Source organism: Balaenoptera musculus, chromosome 1 (assembly GCF_009873245.2).
Source record: "Balaenoptera musculus isolate JJ_BM4_2016_0621 chromosome 1, mBalMus1.pri.v3, whole genome shotgun sequence".
NCBI lineage: Eukaryota > Metazoa > Chordata > Mammalia > Artiodactyla > Balaenopteridae > Balaenoptera > Balaenoptera musculus.
In genome coordinates, this window is record NC_045785.1 from 164138356 (window position 1) to 164162441 (window position 24086).

The 24086-nt window shown below is 44.0% G+C and overlaps 1 protein-coding gene across 4 annotated transcripts in view; it reads right to left on the reverse strand.

The window, feature by feature from the left end:
* Nucleotides 1–19193, reverse strand: part of MIA3 (MIA SH3 domain ER export factor 3) — a 52952-nt gene extending 33759 nt beyond the window's left edge. For 3 of the 4 annotated variants that reach the window (XM_036852214.1, XM_036852232.1, XM_036852239.1), the window contains exons 1-6: nt 19042–19193; nt 16064–16197; nt 11697–11783; nt 6599–9431; nt 4858–5019; nt 2446–2591 (exon numbers count right to left, since the gene is read on the reverse strand). In XM_036852214.1, the coding sequence (XP_036708109.1) occupies nt 2446–2591; nt 4858–5019; nt 6599–9431; nt 11697–11783; nt 16064–16197; nt 19042–19174 (3495 nt within the window). In that variant the 5' untranslated portion in view covers nt 19175–19193. Of the gene's footprint in view, nt 1–2445; nt 2592–4857; nt 5020–6598; nt 9432–11696; nt 11784–16063; nt 16198–16964; nt 17054–19041 lie in introns of all 4 variants that reach the window. The other variant, XM_036852224.1, reaches the window with a different exon arrangement.
* Between the last annotated feature and the right edge of the window lie 4893 nt (nt 19194–24086).

Genomic DNA, 24086 nt, shown 5'->3' on the forward strand with positions numbered 1-24086 from the left:
ACCCCTTATAATGTTTGGACTTCAACAAGATCCCAAATTAAGTAAGAACAATTTTAAAAGGAGGGGAGGGGATTTTGAAATGTGTCAAATAATGGGTGATATTAAGGAATTACCGTTAAGCCGAGTGATGGGCCCATGAGTTCATTTTACTCTTCTCTCTTTTACTAGTACTATTTTGAAATTTTTCCATGCTAAAACACTATAAAAACCCCACAAATTAAAGCAATAACTTCAAATATTTAAAAGATTACTATATAGAAAAGGAATTAGATTCTAAGAGAAAAAAAATCATATGGAGGAAAATTTGGAGTCAATATAAGAATGAACTAGCCAACAGAGCAATCAATGTGTAGCCTTATAAGGTAGGTTGATAACACTAGCAATTTTTGATGCCCAGACCTCGTAACTACTAGTCAGGGCTGCAGTAGAGGAAATTACTGCAGTTAGTGAGAAGTTGGACTAATTGTTCTCTCAGATCTCTCCAAGCCCTGAGATTCCATTAACTATTGATCTATGCATCTGACTTCCGGTGCAGTTTTTCCAAACAAGTCAGTACCCCATTATTCCCCAGCTCTAGCAAATAATTATCTATACTACTTATTTGATACTTCACGAAAGCGATTTCATGTTTTCCATTTTTCCAATTTTCATATAGATTTGATACACCCCTTTTTAAGCCTTTCAGAAATCAGAATGATGCTTCATACCTCTTAGACTCTTTTATTCCTAGCACAATACTCTGTACATACTGGGCCATCAAAATACTTTCTTGACAATACCTTTCAAATCACTGTTAGTCTGTAACATGCGCCCTTTTCTCTTGCTATTCATGTCTGCGTCTTCTCCCACCATCCCTCAAGCAGAGACTGTATCCTCTACCACATCTGTGTCCCCCAGCCCAGGACTAGAACAGGGCTCTGTGCATATCCACAAATAAAATGAATGAAGAATTCCTCCCACATTTGGAGGCCGTTAAATTTTAGAGGTGATGATGATTCATGCTGATAGCCAAATTTCAATTCTAAGACTGCCTTAATCACTGAAAATTTCATTATTCTAACTGCACAAGTCATGCACACCATCACCGGGGTGGCTTCCACTACCACAACCATGGAGAAAACTGAAAAATGGTTTGGTTTTTTCCTCCATCTTTCCCATCCTGGTGGCCTTTCTCCTGAATTCCCCAGGTATTCAATGTCTTTACACTGCACTCTGACCATCCAAATGAGAAGTAGGCAGGGGATGAGATCCTATAAAATGCCAGGCACTACACGAGACACTTGACATTATCAATTCATTTAATTCTTACAACAACTGGAGTAGGCATTGTCTGCATTTTAAAGATGAGGAAGCTGAGGGTCAAACTTAGTAATTTGCCCAGGCTTCTAAATGACAAACCTGGGATTTGAAACCGGACCATCCTCACTGCGTTTGAAATAACAAAAAATAACCCCTTTTCCTACAAAAGTCTTGAAATAACAGAACCTAAAGGAAAAATATTTTTGTTGGAGACAATACTTTCTCTATAGCTCCAAGGGCATCTTTGTCTCCAAATTCGGAAAGCTTGCTCATTCCCATATTTACCAAGAAGAACGTGGAATTTCAACAAATACCACAAGGGGGCGCTAAGTCCTAAAAAGCTTAAGCTTCTGGACAGATTAAATGTCTCATTTGGATCAGGACTCAGACAGATAAATCTGAATAAATATTCTGCCATAAGTGACTCTAAGAACAAATATGACCATACTTCTTTCCTCCTTAAAGCCTTCAAAGGATCTCCATCCCTAACATCACTTATCATGACACACAACTTCCTTTATGTGTGCCCATCTCCCTCCAAAAGACCACGACCCTCTAACTCTATACTTGGATAACACCAACTAACGCTTCCCTGGCTTCCCCAAGTAACCTTTTCTTCATGTCCCAACTCTTCAAACATGCCTTCTTCCGTGTGACTGCATCTCCCCCAGTCCTATTCAACAACAAACTACAAATCAAACTCACACGGGTCCTTCAACCCTGCTCAAAACATGTCTCGGCTAACTTCTGACCTTCTCTGACCGTCCTCCCACCTCAGTGAATTAATTTATTCAACATATTATTCCACCATCAGGTAAATACTTCTCTTCCTTCCCATATCATACAGTGTTTCAAGTCAGTGTCCTTATCGCCTTGCTAGACTGAAAGGTCCTCGAGGGAAGAACCGCGTTTTACAGGTGTGCACACGTCTAGTGCTGGCAGGCAGCACATCCTTCTCAAGTGCTGAACTGAGCTAAGAACCCACCAACCAACATCACACACCTGCGGCTTGTTTCAGAGGCTACCTTCAAAGGCTCAGGAGTAATTTTCATAAAGACATTTTAAGTTCTTCATCTCATGCTTAAAATCAACTTGAAAACTGCAATGATCAACATTCTATTTGAAGAAATTGTATGTCAGACTTACCGTCTTAGTTAAATAAAACACGAATGAGTATATGAAAAGAATTGCATTTTCCAAAGGTGTGACACGTGATGGTTCTTCAGCGTTTGTTTCTAGTTGCTTTTCTGCATCAACAGCATCGATAGGAGTGACTTCTGTTGTAATTATCCCTAAAATTGAGGGAGAAAGCTAATACTTTATTTATGCTTCAGAATAAGATTTGTTTCTCTTCATTTAAAATATTTATTGAGTGCCCACTCAATATCAGTCACTCTGCCTGGATATGTGCTTCTCCTGAAGACAGTTATATAAAAAAATTTCCGGACCCCCATTAGAGCCATCACATCCTCAATTATAAAGTGAACATCACCTCCAACCCACTCTACCCACCAGCAGTCCCTCCATCACATCCCTGGCAATGCAACTGCTATCTGAACAATACAGACTCATGGGGATTGAGAAAACCAGAATTTTATGCTTTTCCCATATACACACTGTCACATTTAACAAACATTTATTTAGTGCTGGTGAAGCACTGTATTAGAAACTTCAGGCAAACAATGAGTAAGAAAAGAGTGTTAGTAAATCTATCCAAATGGATGATCTTTTTTAAATCTGAAAAACTGTAGTTCTGAGTTGGTTAAAAACTGATGGATTTCTGTTTCCTTTTATGTGAGAGAATATGTAAATAAACAAAACTGAAAATAAAAAAAAAGAGTGTTAGTTTGCAGACTTGCACCCATACTCAGCACCAGCATCTGGCACCTGGCAGGCACTCAGTAACTGCTTACTGCAATGGATGAATGACAGCTACACAAAAGGGAATATGGTAAACACCAAGAGAGATGAAAGGGAACTGCTTACAAGGTAGGGGCCTGGCGTGTAGCGCTGTGAAAAAGGTCGAATTCCAGCTGTTCCTGAAAGGATCTCCACATGAGGGGGTGGTAGGGAGGAGATTTCAGGATGAGTTATTTGGGTCTGGGGTGCTTCTTATGAACAGCTAGGAGTCCGAGAAGCAATTAGTGAGAAGTTGGACTAGTTGCCACTCAGATCTCTTCCAGCCCTGAGATTCCATCGCTATTGACCTATGAATCTGACCACTGGTGAGGTTTTCCCAATCAGGTCAGCACCTCAACACCTGAGATGCATGAAGGACCATTTGGGAAGATCTGCCTCTAAAGGTAGTTGATGCCATTTTGTGCTGGAACTTAAAGGACAAGGCAAAACCTCTGTTTTTAGTTCTGCAAGCAAAATCTTTCCTAACCCTGAATGTTTTTAAGCAAGAGAGTAATAAGTCTTATTGGTATATGACTCATTCTCAACAAGCAGAACCTTTTTGAGTTACAAGTGTTTAGAAGTGGAGAGTATTATACATGAATGCAACATCCTCTGGAACCTAGGAGACCTCTAACATGCCATTTCTTCTCAAATTTGCTGAATTCCTCTTCCTGCTGTGACCTCTCCTATATTTTAAAGGGGGGTAAGTCAGGGGGGCAGCCCAGTGCTGCCAGGCCTGTGGTATCACAGGGTAATGCTTTACCTATGGTTAGAGACCATGGCCTCTAAAAACGTAAAATGGTAATGATTCATATTGCCATATTGGATAGACAAAAATAACACAATCAGCTGTCATGACTTATTGGTAAAATGAGTGAGCTACACAAAAATTAGAAAGCTGTTGATAGTATTACTTGGGTTGCACTCTTTAAAACTTTATTTTTAAAACAACTTTCTCAATCCAGATGAAATGAGTTGCTCTCCCACTGGATGTTTACTGTGCTCAGTGATTAAGTACTGTTCACAGGGGTCCATCTACACTGGGCCATTATGTACTGCAAAAATTCTGTACTGTTTCCTCTCATCTTATAGTATGAGGATACCTAGACATAAATATCCCCTCACTGTTTTAAAAGAAACTTCTATGTCCAGGTAGTAAATTAACAAAAGAACTAAGCTACAGTGTACTCTATTGGAGGGGAGGGGAGGGGTGGATGGAGGGAAGACAGAATTTGTGAGTTTCAGAGCAGTGGTTCTCAAACTTTAACTTGTAACAGATCAGAATTCCCTGGAGGGCTTGTTAAGCAGATTGCCTGTCTCCACCCCCAGAGTTTCTGCCGCTGTTGGTCTGGCAGCAAACTACTGTTTTTGAGCATAAGGTTTTTTAAGAATAGTATTTTAGATTTAAGTTACTTGCATAAGCTAATGCTAGCCAAGCACTGGTTGGTAGGTTAGTTATGGTCTCTGACCTGCTTCCTATGATTGATCTCCATCTGTCTTGACTCCTGCTTTTCTCTGTTAGTTCTGGGATTTCCTACTTTTAATGCATTCACACCTGTGTTATTCTCCCCTCTATTTCCTACCTTTAGCAACAAATCTCCTAGGAGGGCTTCTTTAGGATAGGCTTCTAGTTTGTAGAGAAAAATTAGCAAGCTTTACCTGGGTCTCCAGCTGTCTCAGTATTTGGCTCCTGGGACACTTCTGATGTACCCATGTCACTGGTCACAGGCTGATCCAAGTGGCTGGGCTCTTCAGGAATCTGCATTATAAGAACTTCTGTGTTCTCTTGTGGAATATTCTCCTCCAGCGGTGGTTGTATGTCTATAGGGGAGAAGAACGCACTGGGCTGGCAAAGCTCGAAGACAGCCCCCCTCCAGCAGCCCCTCACCACACATCTCCAGGGCCCCTCACCCCTGCCCTCAGTGTGCTAGCATCCCGTGGGGCACAACTGGGCAAGGAAAAAGAGAGTTTCAGTTGCTTTCCTTTCACTTCACAGACGCCTAAGCTACACAATGAAATTGACAAGGAAACCCTCATCCCGGGAATTCCCTGGTGGTCCCGTGGTTAGGACTACTGTGCTTTCACTCTGCCATGGCCCAGGTTCAATCCCCGGTCCCGGAGCTAAGATTACACAAGCCACGCGGCAAAACACACAAACAAAACAAAGCAAAAAAAACCCTCATCCCAAAGTATTTCATAAATACATATATTTATGGTGGGACTTCAATAAGCCAAACTTCTCTTGGCAAACCAACATATGCCCACATAGATAAACGTGCAAAAGGGAATTCCAGTCAAGAGCAGAAATAGGAGACATCTATTCTACCCAGAAATAACAGACCAGCTTCATACACAAGCATGCTTGTTTCACAGAGCTAGCCCAGAGAAGGGCATTACATACAAAGGCAGCTTGCTGAAGTGCCTTTCAAATATTTTCAAAGTACCTCCAAGAGTCAGAAGGAGTGAACTCATTTCTGTCCCTAAGAGGCTCAGAGCATAGCCCAATGTGACCCACAGCAAAGGTGAATTTCTTTGAAACCTCACAGTTTACCCTGAAAATTCATTTGAGTTTTGCATTCTAATCCAAAATATAGCTGCTTTGATTAAAAGTAAAAATGTTCCCGTCTCCAAATTGGCATTCTGGGAAGATACATTTTTTCTGTGGCTTTATGTCCCCCTGTTAGTCTGCCGTATACCCTCAGTTCAAATGCCTCCATTTGAAAAGCATGGAGACAGAGAAAAGACTATGCAGCTAGCAATCAGCTTATCTAGGATGCTGGCTCAGGGTCAGTTCAATCACTATTTCCTCAGCGGCTTCTCCGCCAAGTGCTGTGTTAGAAAGACTCTGCATCCTGGTTTGATCCTTGATTAATCTGTATGCGAGAACCCGAGGGCCTGGTAGAATTGAACTACCCAAGTGACTGCCCTAAAGAGGCAGGAAAGAACATGGCATCCACCAAAGATGAAAGCTGGAGGGAATGAAGAAACTCAGGCAAGGCATCGAGTTAAAAGTTATGCCAGTCAATCCCTGGACAGACAGCAGTTATTCTATGTGTTCAAAAAAGCCCTTTCATGAAACCTGTACGTTGTTAACAGGTCTACTTTGTGCGTCATTTTCTTGTTCGTATCTTTCTCTTTTTATGAAGTTTCCTTTTGAGAATGCTACCAGTCTCACTGTCTAAGGGAAAAGCAGGGCAAGAAATCCTTATCCACGCTCCAGCCTCCAAGAAAGAAGGCGGGAAGGGCCGTGTGGGCGTCCCCGTGCTGCCCCTCACCTCTGGGCACGCTGGGACCTGTGGACGGAGCTTTACAAGCACAGCACGAGGTGCTTCAGCAGCCCCCTGGTCCCCACACCCGTTTCTCGAGCCCAACCCTACAAGGCCACGGGTGGGCACCTCACCTTCCGCTGGTCCACCCCTGCCTTCCTCTGCAGGCTGCGCCGCTGCCAGGGGTGCAGTCTCCTCCACCGTGGAGTGTTTGTACCTGACGAAATAGATCAGGTCTTGAACATCATCTAGCACCGCAGCCTCTTCAAAGATGCTACTGTCCTTCATCCCCAGGTCTCTATTCTCCATCACACGAGCATCGAGCATCTTCTCTGCCTCGCTCAGAATGTGTGACTCCCAAGCACGAAAGACCTTATCTAGGACTTTCTCCACATTATAGGGCAGGCTCTCCCGCTGTGCCGACTTCAGCTTGGATGACATGTCCTGGAACATGGCTTCCAGCTTATGGACGTCAAAGTACTTCTGGAAGCGCTGCAGAGACGGCTGATCTTTAAAGAAGCTGCTGATGATGGGCAAGTCCTCCATGCGGACGCTGTGCTCAGGCGGTGCGGGTGCACGTGGAGCCCAGGGGAATGGGTCATCGTCACGGTCCTCAGAAGCAGACCCCTGGCTTCCTGCATCCACGAGTTTCTGTACCTCCTCCTCATCCTCTTTCCAGAGTTCTATCCCAGGCTTCTCTGCGAGCCCTGAGGTCTTCAGGTGTTCCTCGAGGTTGTCTTCTTTAAGAGAATCAGGATCTTGATTCTTAGACGCTTCACTGTACTCTGGAGTCTGATTTTCTTTCTTGCCAGGAAAGTCACTTCCTTCAGAGGGTCTCTGTGCTTTCTGATCCCCATGAGAGCTTTCTTCTTTTTCCACCATCGGACTACCTGGGTCCCTGCCTAGACTGTCCACCCCTTTACCTGCAGTCTCATTTTTTCTTTCATTTTCCAATATATTACTAGTTTCTTCTTTGTTTTCTTCAGTTGCAGGATCAGTCTTAATGGCGCCTAAAACAGCTTTTTCAGGGACTTGCAGGTCAACATCTAACCTCTTGTTCTGAATCTCAGGGCTTTTTTCTTTAGACCGTTTTGCACTTACAGCGTTTTCATCCTCCAGTAGTTCTTCGGGGCTGTAGTCGTCATCTTCTGCTTCTGGTGTTTCAGTGTGGAAACCTGGTCCCTCTGTGCTATCAGTTTGGCCCGTTTTTCCTACCTCCTGCGTGGCCGGCAGTGGCTTGTGCCCTTCATCCGAGGCGTCCGCCGTGACCTCTGTGGCCTCTTCCTCAGCGAGCCTTCTCTTCTCCCTTGCTGCCTCATTCACTGCGGCGGCCCCATCTCCTTGCTGCCAGGAAAGATTTCTTCCCAGAATGGGACCCTCTTCTGCTGGTTTTCCTGGCAAACCAATTTCACCTGGGGAGGAGGGTCCAGTCTGATTTTGAGGTTTAAGAAGCCATTCCTTTATAAGTTCCTCACTTGGCTGCTCCCCTGAGAGCATGTGTGGTTTTGGTCTGTTGACCGAACCATCTACTTCCTGCACACTCTCTTTGGAAGCATTATGCTGATGGCCGCCCAGGAGTGGTGCCACACCCACGGACTCCTGTTTCATCTTTCCTTCGTCCCTTTGATTCCCGGCGGCTTTAGGTACCGATTCCCTCTCTGAGGCACCTTCCAAACTCTGCCCTCCAGGCTTTTCTTCACGGAGCATTTCTTTTGCGATATGAACAGCTGCTCCTTTTAGGTCATCCTCTTGGTTGGCAAAGGCTGGTTTTAATGTTTCTGTACCCTTTTCAGCCGCTGGCGAGGAGCTGAGGTGGCCGCTTTGAGGAGGAACACGCACAGTCATGCCTTCTTGCATCTCCTCCTCTAATCCTGCCTCATCCTGCACCAGGTCCCTCTCGGGTTCCTCAACCTTCCGCCCTTTTCCTTTAATGTGAAGTTCTGTGTCCACTTCTGGGTCTCTGTTATTATTTGTGTTAGGGACTTCTACATTCCAAAGGCCGTCTGCTGCCTTTTCAGGGTCAATATGATCTACTGCACGTTGTGGTTTCCCCAGTTTGCTGTCCAGGACTAATGCATCATCCCTTTCCTTTTCTTCCTTTGATTCAGTACTCTCTAAATGTGTACCTGTGTTTTCTTTACCTTCTGTGACATCAGAGAAGATGGTATCTTCCCAGGTTGTTAGTATATTTTTATCACCGTTTTTGATGCCAGGGGTCTGAGTTTCCTCAACTTCATGGCCTTCATTTGAATTCTGCTCTTTCTCTGTTGAATGTTTCTCAACTCCGGAGTTCGCTGGAGCTTTCGTATCTTCTCCACCTATAAAGGTTAGTAATGGCGGCTCATCAAAGTTTTCTTCACCCTCCTCTTCTTCCTTCCCCACTGTGTAATACTCAGCATCCAATTCCTCATCAAAATCATCCTCTAACGAAGTAACGAGTCTGGTTGTCTCATCATCTGATACAAGTGCATCGGCAGTTGAGCCAAATTTGGTTTTCAAGTCCAGAGTCATTTCTGTTTTCAAAAGTTTATAAGCATCCATCTTCTCCTGTTCATTCGAGACCTGAGAACTATTGCTGGTTTTGTTGTTTTCACTTTCTGGCACTTTTAACTTATCTTGCAGCATTTCTCCAAAAGGTTCAAATGAAGAACGCTCTCCCTGAGCATGACCCGTTTGACTATTTACATGGGGGTGGCTCTTCTGAGCCTCGTGTCTTTCCCTGAGTTCCTTAGTGTTTTCTGATAATGTACTTTCACTTTCCTCTGAGTTGGGTTCTACTGGCTCAGGTTCAGGGTCACTTCCCTTAGACGCTTCAGGAGGTTCTTCCACATGCTGAGAAGTTTCTTCTTTAACTTCCGCAGAATCTCCAGTGGCAGAATCGTACAATTCCAAAAATCCTAGAAGTTCTTCTACGTTATAATTATCAAAATCATCTCTTCCCCCATCAAAACAAACAAAATCTGTCTCCTGCAAAGGAAGGAAAAACATTAGTGTGTCACTAACCGAGTGTCACAAGAGCAAACGCTTACCCACAGGCTAATGACAGAGATGATCTCAAATTCATGTTTGGCTCTAGAGGGGCTTTTGTGCCAACCTTGGGGAGTCGGGAGATAGGAGGATGGAACCCACTTTTCCCTGGCTTCCTGCTTCCATGAGGAAGGACTTCTACCTGAGTAATGCTCCTCCTGGCTTCCCTTCATTCTTCTTCCCCAGGGGAGGAATGATTCATGTGGCTGGTGGGTTTGCTCTGCACCATCCCTGTTTTCTGCTTGAGATTGGATGGAAGAGACACACACCCTCTCTCTTCCATGCTGTCAGTTTTACAGGGACAGCCCCCCTTGGGGAGAACCCCACTTGGCTAGCTCTGCCTGTGGCTGGGTAAGTCTGTCTTATTCTAGACTGCAATGTTCAAAAGCCCATTAATTTCTGCACACTTGAGCTGTGTTCTCCAAAAAGCTTTACCAGTAAGTAATGGTGACATTTTGGTCTCCATCTACCTGACTCCTGGGTTTCTCGATTTGTTCTAAGCACAAGTAGGGAAAAGTAGGGTATCATTTGTTGGGTCCCCCAACTTCCAATACCTATGCCTGATGTTCTGGGAATTTACCTCATACTAATTTGCCCAGGAGAAGCTGGAAGACCACCCAGCGTCTCCATCATCCTCCCCTCTAGGCTGTGCTTCTCTGCTTACCCAGCTGCAAACAGGGAGAATCACCTAGCTGACAGGCTCTAAGTCTACAACAGATTTCTGGCTCATTTTTTCCTTGGATTGGGAAAGATAACTCAGCTTAAGAAGCACCTTACTGAAATACAGGTGCAGGGGAAGTAAAAATGTTAAGGAACAGAGAATGGTGTCAAGGGGCTCCCCACTTAACTATCACCACAAGTACAGCTTGAAAACAAGATTCAGTGGGGGACACATTCTACTCTAAATCAGGGTTCTGATTAGCTGTCAGTAAGATCTGCTTTTAGACTCCCTGTAAGTCTATATTCTTCCTTTCCTCTGCTAGTAAACAAATTGACATAAAATGGGTTGTAAACAGAAGGAAAAGTTAAAAAACCAACAAAGATAATCTCCTTCTCCTAACTAAACTCTCACAATACTCTGGAGAGACCTGACAAGTGCGGTAAGGATGAATGATTCCTCTTCCCATCGCGTGCATTTCTGAGCCATTTCTTAATGTTGAGGGAAGCACGTAGTGAGAGGTACAATGAGAAGGCAGAATCCCCAACAAGTGAGGTCTCTGTGACCAGTGAGCTGCTGTCTCATGCGTATTTCCCGCCCAGCAGCATCTTCATTAGGAGTGAAGCCTAACAGGCAATAGGGCTGATTTCATGTCCCTCGAAAAGACAAGGAAAGTTCAAGAACAGCAATGGCTCTATGACTTCATCCATTCTGCCGAGCTCAGCTGAGAAGTGCCCCAGGCCAGCAGCTCACATGCTCTTGCAGCAACACCAAAGAGTTATTCAAAGATTTCTGTTTGAAGGTGGGTATCAATTCTTATAAATTTTAAAACTCCAGGAAATAATCAGCTGGAATGAGGATCCCGGAGCACAAAATCCTTGTCATCACAAAGCTATTTTAAGTTGGTGCACCCTGGATGAATGCTTTATAGACTGTGCAGTCAGGACCTTGCAGATTTGAGGCTGGACCTCATCTGAAATGCTCAGGTTCCCTTTTCCAAAATCTATCACATAACTCTAATCCCTTAAATCATTAGAGTCAATAAGAAAACCTAGTGTAATTTGGGGTTTGATTAATTTAACCTGATCTCTACATACTTAAAATGTCTAAAAGCTATTCAATGAGTAGTTTTCAAAGTGAGACACCTTCGCATCTTACTTGTAAAAAAAAGTATTTACCTCCTAAATTTAATAACTAAATACAAAGATATTGAATTCTTCGTCCTTTTTTCCTCACATAAAATAGCAAAGAAAAATCCTGAGTAAGTATACATAACCTTGTATAAGAACACCTGCTTCAACGTATAACTATCAGATTATGATATAAAGTCTCCCGTAAATTCTTTTCAAACTTTTCTTTCTTTCTTCCTTCCTTCCTTTCTTTCTTTAAAGGTGTCTAATAAATTAAAATCTGATACACAGATGTTAACTTTTTTTTTGATCAAAACACATTAAAAGACTTGCAAAAATACTTAATTGAATGTAACTGATGAAGTTATAAACCAATTTATAATTGAGAACAATAACAACAAAAAATCCACAACTTACATCTGTTGGAACTTGTAGCTCTTCTTGAGTATATTCATGGACTACGCGGATTAAATCCTTTGGAAAATATCCAAAAGTACGCCCAACCTATATTAAATGGGCAAAAGAAATGAATATCAATAAAAATTCTGTAGAAGAAATATAAATGAGAGACTTCTTAGTAGTGAGAGGAAACATATAGATAGGTAGATATAACCACAAGAGATGCATAGTTGCTGTTATGATTACAGAGATTATTATTCCAATAAAACTTAAGTACAGAATGTTGTAAGGGCAACTTTTCTAAAACCACTTAAGTTTTCTTTCAACATTCAGCTTAATTTTAAACACAGGGCACATAAAGTGAGATTTCTGAAGTAGCTAGAAGATCTGCATAAGAGAATATTATTGTATATTATGTGATTAAAACTATGTAAATCAAGGCTGGTTAGAAACAATTCCAAATAACCTCTAACAAGAATTTATCTGCACATTTCACAGTATCACTCATAAACCAGTACTTAGAAGTCTTTCTTAAACCAATAAACAAAAGCCATGAGGGGACTTCCCTGGTGGCACAGTGGTTAAGAATCTGCCTGCCAATGCAGGGGACACGGGTTCGATCCCTGGCTCGCGAAGACCCCACATGCCGCGGAGCAACTGAGCCCGCGCACCGCAACTACTGAAGCCCGTGCGCCCTAGAGCCCATGCGCGGCAACTATTGAGCCCATGCGCTACAACTACTGAAAGCCACCCGTGCTCCGCAATAAGAGAAGCCACGGCAATGAGAAGCCCGCACACCGCAATGAAGACCCACTGCAGCCAAAAAGAACCATACAAACAAAAAAAAGCCATGAAAATTAATAAGTAAAAAAAAAAAAAATTTCTGAAATGCATGACCACTACAACAAAAGGCAAATATTTATTGATATCATGGGCTATACTAGCTTTTTCAACAAATGGATTTTCAAGTATTTGGGGAGAAAATAAAATTCATACTAATTACACAGCAAGCTTAGTTTCTTGCAAAGTAAACCTCTATAGAAGATTATCCCATTTATCTATAGCACTAACGGCTAAGATATATTAGGTTTGTCCTCTTGAGAAACATACACTGTCTTTTGCTAGCTACAGTCTGAAAGGGAGAAGTAGATCTCTTTCCAAGCATTAAAGGAGATTGACATGCAGATCAAATGCACAAAAAGAAAAAAAAGGCTATCTTATCAGTAACCCCTAAAATATCCTCATTACCAGGGCTCTTGTTATATCTGGCAACTATGTGAAAGCCAGTTTTAGCAGAATACTGCCTTGAAGATTAGATAAGACAAGGCAATTTTAAATTGCTACATTGGCAGTTAAAGTCTGAAACTCTAAGAAACAATAAGAAGCTGCAGGATGAAAACTAAGAAATAAAAACAAGAACCATTCTGAAAGCTCAGGAGAGATAGTTTTCAATTTCCTTAAGTATAAGGTTCATGAAATGACACAGGAGACTGAGGGAAAACACATTTACTTCCTTCTCAGGAAAATTTTATTTTATTAAGAGAATATGGAAAAGGGAAAGAAATCAGAGCTATGTGGAGAAAGGAAATACATTTATCTTTGTATAATCTTTGTCAACTGAGACCATAGGTCATAAAATACTCCGTATTTTTACATTGAGTGGGTCCTGTTTCTTATGATCTGACAAAAAGATGCAGAATCATGGGCCCTCATGACTGAAAGTAAGCTTTATATCTAATTTTGCTTCCGTATATCATCTCTGCCAAGGAACTGCTGATTTGATTTGGGAAAAGAAAGAAAAGGGAAGGGGAGGGAAGGGAAGGGAAGGGAAGGCAAGGCAAGGCAAGGCAAGGGAAAGGGAAAGGGAAGGCAAGGCAAGGGAAGGGAAGGCAAGGGAAGGGAAGGGAAGGCAAGGGAAGGGAAGGGAAGGCAAGGGAAGGGAAGGGAAAGAGAAGGGAAGGGAAGGCAAGGCAAGGGAAGGGAAGGGAAAGGGAAGGCAAGGGAAGGGAAGGGAAGGCAAGGGAAGGGAAGGCAAGGGAAGGGAAGGGAAGGGAAAGGGAAGGCAAGGCAAGGGAAGGGAAGGGAAGGCAAGGGAAGGGAAGGGAAGGGAAGGGAAGGGAGGGGAAGGGAAGGGAAGGCAAGGGAAGGGAAGGGAAAGGGAAGGCAAGGCAAGGGAAGGGAAGGCAAGGGAAGGGAAAGGGAAAGGGAAGGCAAGGGAAGGGAAGGCAAGGGAAGGGAAAGGGAAAGGGAAGGCAAGGGAAGGGAAAGGGAAAGGGAAGGCAAGGGAAGGGAAGGCAAGGGAAGGGAAGGCAGGGGAAGGGAATTGTTTCAAGAGAACAAATTCTGCATAAGCTACTATTAAGACAAATGTAAATAAGTGCCGCTGCCCTGAAAGGAAATATTCACAAGGAAAATGGGTAAGACATGGGCCCTGCTGTTACAGAGCTTTTGACTTCACAGGAGGAAAGACAGTACACACATTAACTACAACACAAGGCAGTAAAAGGAACGCCACATGAGCAGTGCAAACAAAGTGCCACCTACACAATTATTAGACAGCAAAGATCCCTTCTGGCTGGGAGCTGAGGGCAGTGCTTCCCTAGGAAGGCAGGGTCAGAGCTGGGAACCAGAAAGATTGTCAGGCTTTCTAGACGTGAATATGGTCGTGAGCAAAGGTGTGGAAGAGGGAAAATGCAAAGCCAAGTTCACTTATCCAAACGCTCCAGCTTCACCACTATATGAAAAACGCAGCCTAGGGACTTGGAAAAAATGTTCCAAGAGTACAGACTATCAAGAAATCTCATGCAGTAGACTTGAAAGAAACAGAATAAATTCTTCTTTGAATATGGTGATTCAACTGGGATCCCGCCTAAATACAAGGGCTGTACCTGACCAGATGGTCTTACAAGACTCCTCCCTAGGAATCTGGACTGCCAGCAAAATAAATCGATTTTTCCCGATGGGGGATTCTCAAGCCCTCTTTCCTGTTGTTTGTTTGGTGTTTTATTGAGAGTGAAAATTTTCACATTTGGGGCTGGGTGTTTCTCTAAGTTTGTACAATCCTAAGGGCATTGAGGACTCTTATTACTTTCAGTAAATAACCAGTCCACACATCACATAAAAAGGAAAGGACAAGAGCTCATAAGCCTCCCAATCAGGTCACTCCTAGTGAATCTCCTCATTAAAAACATCAAAGCATGACAAAGTCACTGATTTCCATGTCTGCTGTCCTGGCACCCACAGAGCTGGCTGGGAACAGAGCTGCTTCAGTGAACTTGGGGGAGCAATTGTCCAAAAAAGCAGGAAGAGGATGCCCCAGCAGTTGCAAGCAAAACAAGCAAGAAAGCACACAGTGAAAATGACATTTTGCTTTTTTAACAGAAACAGCACACATGATTAGGTATGTGAATAATTTAGAAAAAAATTATTTTTAAAATTAACTCTAAACGTGAATACCTGAAACACTACCTTGCATACTTTACAGGATTAAGCCCACAAATACTTCCTTTTTGAAACAATGAAGTTAAGATTTTTCAGGTTTCACCATTGGTAAACTACTAGTTTGTTTTCTGCATCTGTGAGTCTGCTTCTGTTCTGTTACATTCATTTGTTTTTTACTTTTTAGAGTCTACTTATAAGTGATAACGTACAGTATTTGTCTTTCTCTGCCTTATTTCACGAAGCACAACAACCTCCAGATCCATCCATGCTGTTGCAAATGGCAAGGCTGCAGACTTTTTATGGCTGAATAATACTCTATTGTATGTATATCCACCACATCCTTATTTACTATGTATGGAGCATCCGTGGCTGGTAAGGCCTAGAACTTGATGCTGAGGAGTGATAGCCAGAAGCAGCTCAGTTCTGTTGAAGTCCCTCTTCTGTGTCCCCCAGCTGGGGACACAGAACCATCCTCTTTTTCCACAGTCTAGCAGAGAGGACAGGTCAACTCCATTAAAGACCCCAAGAAACAGTTTCTTAAATCTACAGTGCTGGCTTCCCTGGTGGCGCAGTGGTTAAGAATCCGCCTGCCAATGCAGGGGACACGGGTTCGAGCCCTGGCCCGGGAAGATCCCACATGCCGCAGAGCAACTAAGCCCACGTGCCACAACTACTAAGCCTGCGCTCCAGAGCTCGCGAGCCACGACTACTGAAGCCCGCGCGCCTAGAGCCCGTGCTCCGCAACAAGAGAAGCCACCGCAATAAGAAGCCCACGCACCGCAACGAAGAGTAGCCCCCGCCCGCCGCAACTAGAGAAAGCCCGCGCACAGCAACGAAGAACCAAAGCAGCCCAAAATAAATAAATAAAATTTAAAAAAAAAATCTACAGTGCTAAACAAGCCAATAAAAAGGAAGAAAATTATGTATGTCAAATTTTTACTTACACTTCCAGCCCAAACTTCAGGCGATCCCCCTGCCAGTTTATAGTAGACATATACAGGGTCACCTTTTTTAAAATTCACAAAACGACAATCCGGGCCTGTAAAATCTTCCAGAGCCTCACCCCGGTACATTAACACTGTATATAAAGAGAGAAAAAAACCAAGCAGATATCAGGATTCAACTTCCACAGTCCATATTGGGTGATCAGGAAATATAAGAATCCACTGTAAACAACAATCAGGTTTCTCCAGTACTCTCTGGAACCAATCGCTTTCAACTCATATGCGCAAAGCCTCTACAGAGCTTTATTCGTTATAGATCATGACATCCCCCTGCAAGTAGGCAGGAGAGAGGGAAACTTTCCCAATGCGTCCACCGCCACACATGGCTGGTCTCAAGTGAAGCTCTTGGTTCCCTCTCTGTCTAGTCCTCAGTCTTTGCTGTTGCATAATCATAAAAAGCTTCATTTTGCAGTTGGGTAAATTCGAGCGCAGATGCTACTAGTGTAAGCATGACTAAATGCAGAGGTAACAGGTAATTGGGGAGAGCACCCAAGAACCCCCAAGGGGTCAATTAACTTGAACTAACCGCTGAAAGGCCCTATATCTTTAAGTGGCTGTATCTGTTACCACGCAGCAGTAAACACTGTCCATTTCATTTGCAGTCAAGTTGCTCTCTCCCTCAGTAGATGGATAAATTAATGGGAAAGGACATCACACCCTATTATGGATCCAGTCACATTACAAGATATTATTTTTCTGAAAGTATATAATGTTGACTATACCCAACATTAAGGTTTATTTCTATAAACAAAATCAAAAGTAGGCAAGTGGGTTTTGTTTCTATAAACAAAATCATATGTGGCAGGGACAAGCAAAACTATGAGAATTGTTTAGTAGTTACCTTCAGTCTTAAAATGCAGGACAAATCACACTCGATCTAGAAATTGGTAGAAGCAATATTTTTCTTTTTGTTGGCCAAATACACAGTTTCTAATGTAAGATGAAATGGACAATAAATGCAATTAAGTAGCAGAGAAAAAGAAGAATGAAAGGGAAATAACACTTTTTCTAACAGCCAATTAGCAATAAGTACATTAAAGCACATCTTTAAATACGTATTTGAGGGACAAACATATAAAGGGGGTTATTCGGATTTTAAAGCTAAAATCTTATTATTTTAATACATGTCAGCATCCTAATTCAGATATAATTAGGTGAGAGGCCAAGTTGAAGGTGATGGACAACTTAAGACTGGGGATTCTATCAGAATTGGAAACGGCAATGTATCTCTTATTCCCCCTTAAAAGAGATCACTGCAGATTTGTAATAATAAATCAGATAACAACATAGTGCACACTGAGGAACAGCTATCTGAAAAGCACACAAAGACAGCTCACAGGCACACACCTTACTAAGTAAACACTTTAGGCAACACAACACAGACCCAGAGCCTGCTCTAGCTGCTGCCTGTTGTGTTTGGTTACATCTGTTTTGACACATGCCATTTCTCATGTTATGTGACCACCATGGGCCCTTCCAACACCATGTCTCCATACTAAGGAAGCATCAGTGATGTGATTCTCTAGGTAACTGGTTTTGAGGAACCCAGGTAGGATAGTGCTTGAAAGCAACGAATAGCAAACATCTGCTATATCCAACCCTGCTTGCTAATAACACGGATTTACTCTGAGAAAACTGCAGGAACAATTCATGGAAGTTGCTCCACTTTTGTGGCGTTTATTTACATCAGTCCTAGGGTTACTTCTAGGAATGGCTTAACACAAATCAAAGACTGCCTCCTTTCTTTCCTCTAACGGCTGGCAGTGCTACAGTTCTTCAAATAGTGAAATTTGGTTTCGAATAACACCCATTTTGAATATAAATAGCTAAACTGTAGGCTTCGGCCTCCTCGGAACGAACATTTTTCTATAGGTACTGGTTACAACAGATGAACAACCGTTTCTGAAGCGGTTATCGGTAAGTTTACAAGGTTATTTGAGACCGGCCGGGAGGCCACAAGGATGATACTTGTCCGGCAAACACACAGGAAGACAGCCCAAGAGCACAAATGATTAAGGCTGAAGCCAGTTGGGTTTATAAAACTCTTGCAGTATTTACTGTTTTTACTTTAACAATCCTCTTCACCTGAGTTTAGGGCTCTCTGTCCTCCTCAACGCCCGCAGTCCGCCCTCCCACCCCCAATTCGCGGTTAGGGAACCGTTCCGCTTCCTGCGCGAAGAGGAGGCTGCTGGTCCCAGGTGGCCTCCTTCGAGAACGAAAGATTTTGGCCTTTCCGGTGCCCTCCCTGCCTGGCTGCTTGCAGGAGCCTTCCAAGCACAGAAATGACAGAACTGAGGCAGAGCCGGGGAGGAGACCTTGGAACACACCGCAAGCCTGGACTCCAGGCTCGTCCCAAACCTAAACTCCAATCCCTGTTCAAAAGGCGGTCCGATCCTCGAATTCCAGTGAAGCAGAGGGGCGAAGGGGCAGCGCCAGGAAGCCTTTCCCGAGTCCCACCGGCAACCTGCCGCAGGGAAGACGCCCACCGAGCCCTTAGCGCATCTGCCCCCGGACTGCACCCAGCGAGGTCCCCGCCGAGGGGGCAGGATAGCGCTTGCGGGCAGCGCGGGGAGCCCAGGGAGCGCGGCGCGCCACCCCATCCTTCCTCGGAACCGGGCCGGGCCGGAGGAGGGGACGCTGTGAGCGATCCCCGGGGAAACCACGGGCCACCTCCGACCCCCCCACCCCCACCCCCCGCCTCCGTCGGCAAAGGAAAAATGAACAGCTGGCAACAAGTGGGAGATGCAGCCCCCCAAGGCCGGGGCCGGCTGGCCCGGGCGCCCACAGGGCCGGTGGGGACAGACGCAAGGACCCGGGGCTCGCCCACCTCGGCGCTCTGCCCGCCCGGCCTGCGCCCCCCCGGCCGGCTTGGTGCGCTGCCGAGCCCCCGCCCCCGCGCCGCCCTCCCGGGCACTCACTGCTGCATTCGTCGTCCGCGCAGAGTTTGTGCTGCGAGAAGCGCCGGACGGTGTCCGGGTCCGGCTGGCCGGGTACCCGCCAGAGCGGCCTGAGCAGGAGCAGCCACAAGAGGAGTCCCGGCGCCGCAGCCATGTTGTGGTCACCTCGCGGAGCCGGTGACGCGGAGGAGGCGGCCCGGGCGGGGCGGGGGGCGGAGCGCGGGGGGCGGGGGGACGCGCGGCGGGGCGGGGCGGTGCCCGCCGGGGTGTGAGTCCCTGACCGACACGTCAGCACGGCCTCCGGGAGGGGATGGAGGGGGTCCGAGAGGAGGAGGGGGACCCGCACTCGCACCTCCTTCCCAAGGCTTTCTCCTCCGGTTGCTGCCTTGGCAACCGGGACTCTATCTTCTCCCTCGTCCAATCGCCTGCCTTTGCCCCTGTCCATTCGCAGTCGGCCCTCCGCGAGACTCCCTCCCTCGCCCACCCCTCTCTGCGACTTTGGATCCCCCGACCCCGCGCCATCCCAACAGCAGGTCTTCTTTGACACCTTCTTGCAGCTTCTGATTTCTGGTTCGTCCCCAGCTTGCTCACCCTCACCCCCCCTTCTTGCTTTGGTACCTCCTTTTCCGAACTACCAAATCCCACCCACGATTTACCACTGATAGTCTCCAGTTCGAGATTCCGTCTTCTTCTGACTCCCAGGGGTTTTTTGGGGCCCCATCCCATGACCCCCTTATATTAGGAAAGGGAGGTGTCAGTGGAATGGTGGGTCGGTGACGTACAATAGAGCCGGTGGCCTGCTTGGTCTTTTTCCCCACCCCCGGCCCTGGGGGTTGGAGGTGGCCAATGGGTCCTCATGCTGAGATCTTCAGATTTGGGGGTCTTTATCCATAAGGGGAGAATAATTTAATTCAATGCAAATATATTGAGCTTCCCTTTTATGCTATTATTTCAGGCCAGACGCTGGACAAAGCATTAGGATGGTGAGGGGAAACACGTAGATCAACAGACAAGATATCAGGCCTTTGTCTAAAGAAGCCCACAATTTAGTGGAAACAACTCACATCAAAACGACTAAAGAATAAATGTCGGGCTTCCCTGATGGCGCAGTGGTTGAGAGTCTGCCTGCCAATGCAGGGGACACGGGTTCGAGCCCTGGTCTGGGAAGATCCCACATGCCGTGGAGCAACTAGGCCCGTAAGCCACAACTACTGAGCCTGCGCGTCTGGAGCCTGTGCTCCGCAACAAGAGAGGCCGCGATAGTGAGAGGCCCGCGCACCGCGATGAAGAGTGGCCCCCGCTTGCCACAACTAGAGAAAGCCCTCGCACAGAAACGAAGACCCAACACAGCCATAAATAAAATAAAATTAATTTAAAAAGAATAAATGTCGTTAGGAGGAAAAATCTAATCAATAGTGGCTAACATTTATTGAGCAGTTTCTTTACGTCCAAGTGTTATTCTAAGGTGTATGTATATATATATATACATAAAATCAATTTGTTTAATGTATCTTCACAACAATAGTAGGTCCTATTACTATCTTCATTTTCAAGATGAGTACATTGCATTTGTCTGTGACCAGGGTCTTCTCACTGTTGTCTCTGCCAAGGCTATTTATCAACCTTGAATGCCAATCAAATGCATTAGTTGGTTTCCCAAACTGACTGGATTCTTTAAAAGCAAGAGGAAAGAATGTGGCCCATCCATGCAAACCATAATGCTGAATAAAGGAAAAGATGAGAGATGTTCACAGTTGTTTATCTATAGGGGCCATGAGATGTCCCATTGGTCCAGTGTCATTTCCATGCTGTCTGGAGAGAACGTACAATAGATTAGGTGACTGTCCAAATAGCAGTGCCATGAGGAGTTCTTCTTTTCTTTTCTACTCTGTGTTTCATTGCTTTAGAATCTTAGGTGTGTCTAATAGGCATCTCCAACTTCATATGTTGAAAAGCAAACTTCTTATTTTCTCCCTCAAACCATGCTCCTTTCAATCTTCCCTATCTCAATAACTGGCCATTTAATTCTATTTCCCAGGTGTTCAAGTCAAAAACTTACAAACTGTTCTTGACTTCTCTTTGTCTCATACCCCAAGTCCAATCCATCAGACAATCCTGGGCACTCTCTTTGAATTGCTTTACTGAGGTGTAATTGACATACAATAAATTGCACACATTTATAGTTTACAATTTGATAAGTTTTGACACATACACACTCGTGAGACCACCACCACTATCAAGGTAATTAACATATCCATTACCCCAAAAAGAGTCCTCATGCTTCTTTGCAATCCCTCCCTCCCCTCCCCTGCCCGTCTCCAAACAACCTTCTGTTGCTACAGATTGATCTGTATTGAATAGTTTCTAGAATTTGATATAAATCGAATCATACATTATGTATTCTTTTTTGTCTGACTTCTTTCACTCAGCATAAGCATTTGCAATACGTCCAGGATCTGACCACTCCTCACCGTCTCCTATGCTAACACTGCAGGCCAAGCCACCATCATCTCTCAACTGAAAGACTGCAGGAGCCTCCTCACTGTTCTCCCTGCTTCTGCCCTGCCCTCCCAAAGTCTATTGTCTCAATAGCAGCCAGAGCGATCATTTCGTGATATAAATGTGGTCATGTCTCTCCTCTACTCAAAACCTTCCTCTAGCTTTCCACTTCCAAGTCAGATGCAATGACTTTATTATGGACTGCACTGTCTTACTTGATCTGACCCTGCTCATCCGTTTTACCCCCATTTCCTAGCACTCTCCCCTGGCTCTGTTAGTTTCGCTCAAATACACCAAGCCCAATCCTGCATCAGAGCATTTGCACTTGCAATTTTCCCTCAGCCTGGAACGGTTCCCCTAAATAGTCTGCTTGGCTAACTAGTTCCCTCACTTCATCAAGGGTCTGTAACAATACCATATCTTATTAGAGATGCCTTCCCTGATCACCCTATATAAACAAGAACTCCTTCCCATGATTACCTAGCCCATCACCCTGCTTTATTTTTCTTCAGAGCAGTTACCACCTGCCTTATATGTGTTTATCTATTTGACTGCCCCCCTCCCCCAAATGTAAGCTTCATGGGAGAAAGGAATTTGCCTTGCTCATTGTGTAACATAATCCCCAAGGAAAATGTCTAAAACGTCTAGAATGTATGAGGTACTCAACAAATGATCTGATAGATGAACCCATAATTCCTCATGTATTGTAAATATACTACACTATTAACCTACATGGAGCCTCCATATATAAATAGTACCGAGAGGGAATATGCCATGAGAGCAAGGCATTTTGTGTTTTCCCTTCAGCGGCACCCTCAACACTGGAAACCAAACTTGGAATATATGCGCTGTTGATTGAGGGCATATTTGTTGCGTAGGGAGTGAATGAAATTGCACTGTACTCTTTTCCTGTATCTTATCAGAATATTAAAGCAGATCAAGAGGTCATTTTCATTTTTGTTATTTCTATTTAGAGCAGTATTAATGACAATTCATTGGTGGAAAAAGCAAAATTCCAAAATGACCTAACTGAATATCACTTCACTAATATTTAATTTGACTGATTTTCACATATGCTTTTATATGAGTGAGAGTACTCAGTTACTAAGGAACTGGCTGCTTAGTTTGTAAATCTTCTAGGGGTTTATGTGCATTATTTTTTACTATTATTATTGCCTTAAAGAGATATTAACAAGTTTGGTGGCTAATCAAAAAAAATCTCAGCTGACCACAGTGAGAGTGGTGGTAGTAGTTCTTCCTGCCTGCATATATATAATTATAGTGGATGAATCAGCATTCAGCTTTACTCATAGCATTTAAACACAGATGTTCAACATAAATTCTAATCTCAAGTACATTATTTGTTAACACCTCAAATGGAATTTCCACTAAGTAAAGGTTGAGTAAAAGTCAAAAAATAAACGTGTGTAGTTTGGTGGCGGGGAGAGCATAAAGTATAAGGTATGGAGGGTCCCTGACCTTAGATAATTTGCAATCTGATTGAGAAAACAACACAAGTACATCTGAAACAAATAGAAGACAGCATAATAACATATATCATTGTAAACCTCCCATTGTGCCTACCCAGGAACATCCATAAGGCCTAACACTGAAGTTATCAGAAATAACCCAGTCTGTTCCCAATGCTGAAACCACTCAGAGTCCAGAGAATAGGATAAAACATTTCTTAAGGACTATGGCTTCCAGTCTAGAGGGAGTAACAGGGACTAGATTTACCCTCCCTCTGTGCTTCAATTCAATATCTAGAAAACTAGACAAAATCTATGAAATGATAATTTTTAGACATTGGACAACAAACAGTATAGGCAGTGACCCCTAAAATAAGTGGAACAAATGAGGCGAGTCATATGATTGTCCCAACTTACTTCCCAGATAAAGTTTCCAGGACACAACCAGAAAAGGGAAACTCAAACAGGTGATCATCTTGAGTTGAAGAGACAGATTTGCAAGTTTGGGGAGGCCAACACAGCTGGAATGCATAAGGGAAGAGTACAGGAGAGAAGAGAGCTACATGGAAAAAAAGAGAACTTTGCAGAGAGAGCTCCAGAGATCTGCAGAAGGTTTCTCTCAAGTCTTCAACTGAGTAATGATAAGTGCCTGTGTGTGAGGAACTACCTGAGGCCAGGGAAAGAACCACTGAGGGAAAAAGGAGAACAATCACTGGAGTAGAGAATAGTTTGTATTTTCACTAGCCAGAGTGAAAAACCTGTCATATTCAGTTCATCAGGTAGAGTACTCAGTAAAGGGAAAAATCAGCCTAAGATCTAAAGCTACTCTTATCCTGCCTAACAAGGCTTGAAAACAAGCCTTGAAAAGATAAAAATGTTTTCAAGTAAATTAACTGCATTCCAGAACAGAGGTCAAGATTATTTAAAAGAGTACAAAATATCCAACACTCAACAAGGTAAATTCACAATGTCTGGAATACAAAAAAAAATTATGAAGTATGCAAAGAAGCAGGAAAATACAAACCATAATGAAAAGAAAAATCAATCAATAGGAATGTTCCAAAATGACACAGATGATAGAATTATTACACAGGACAT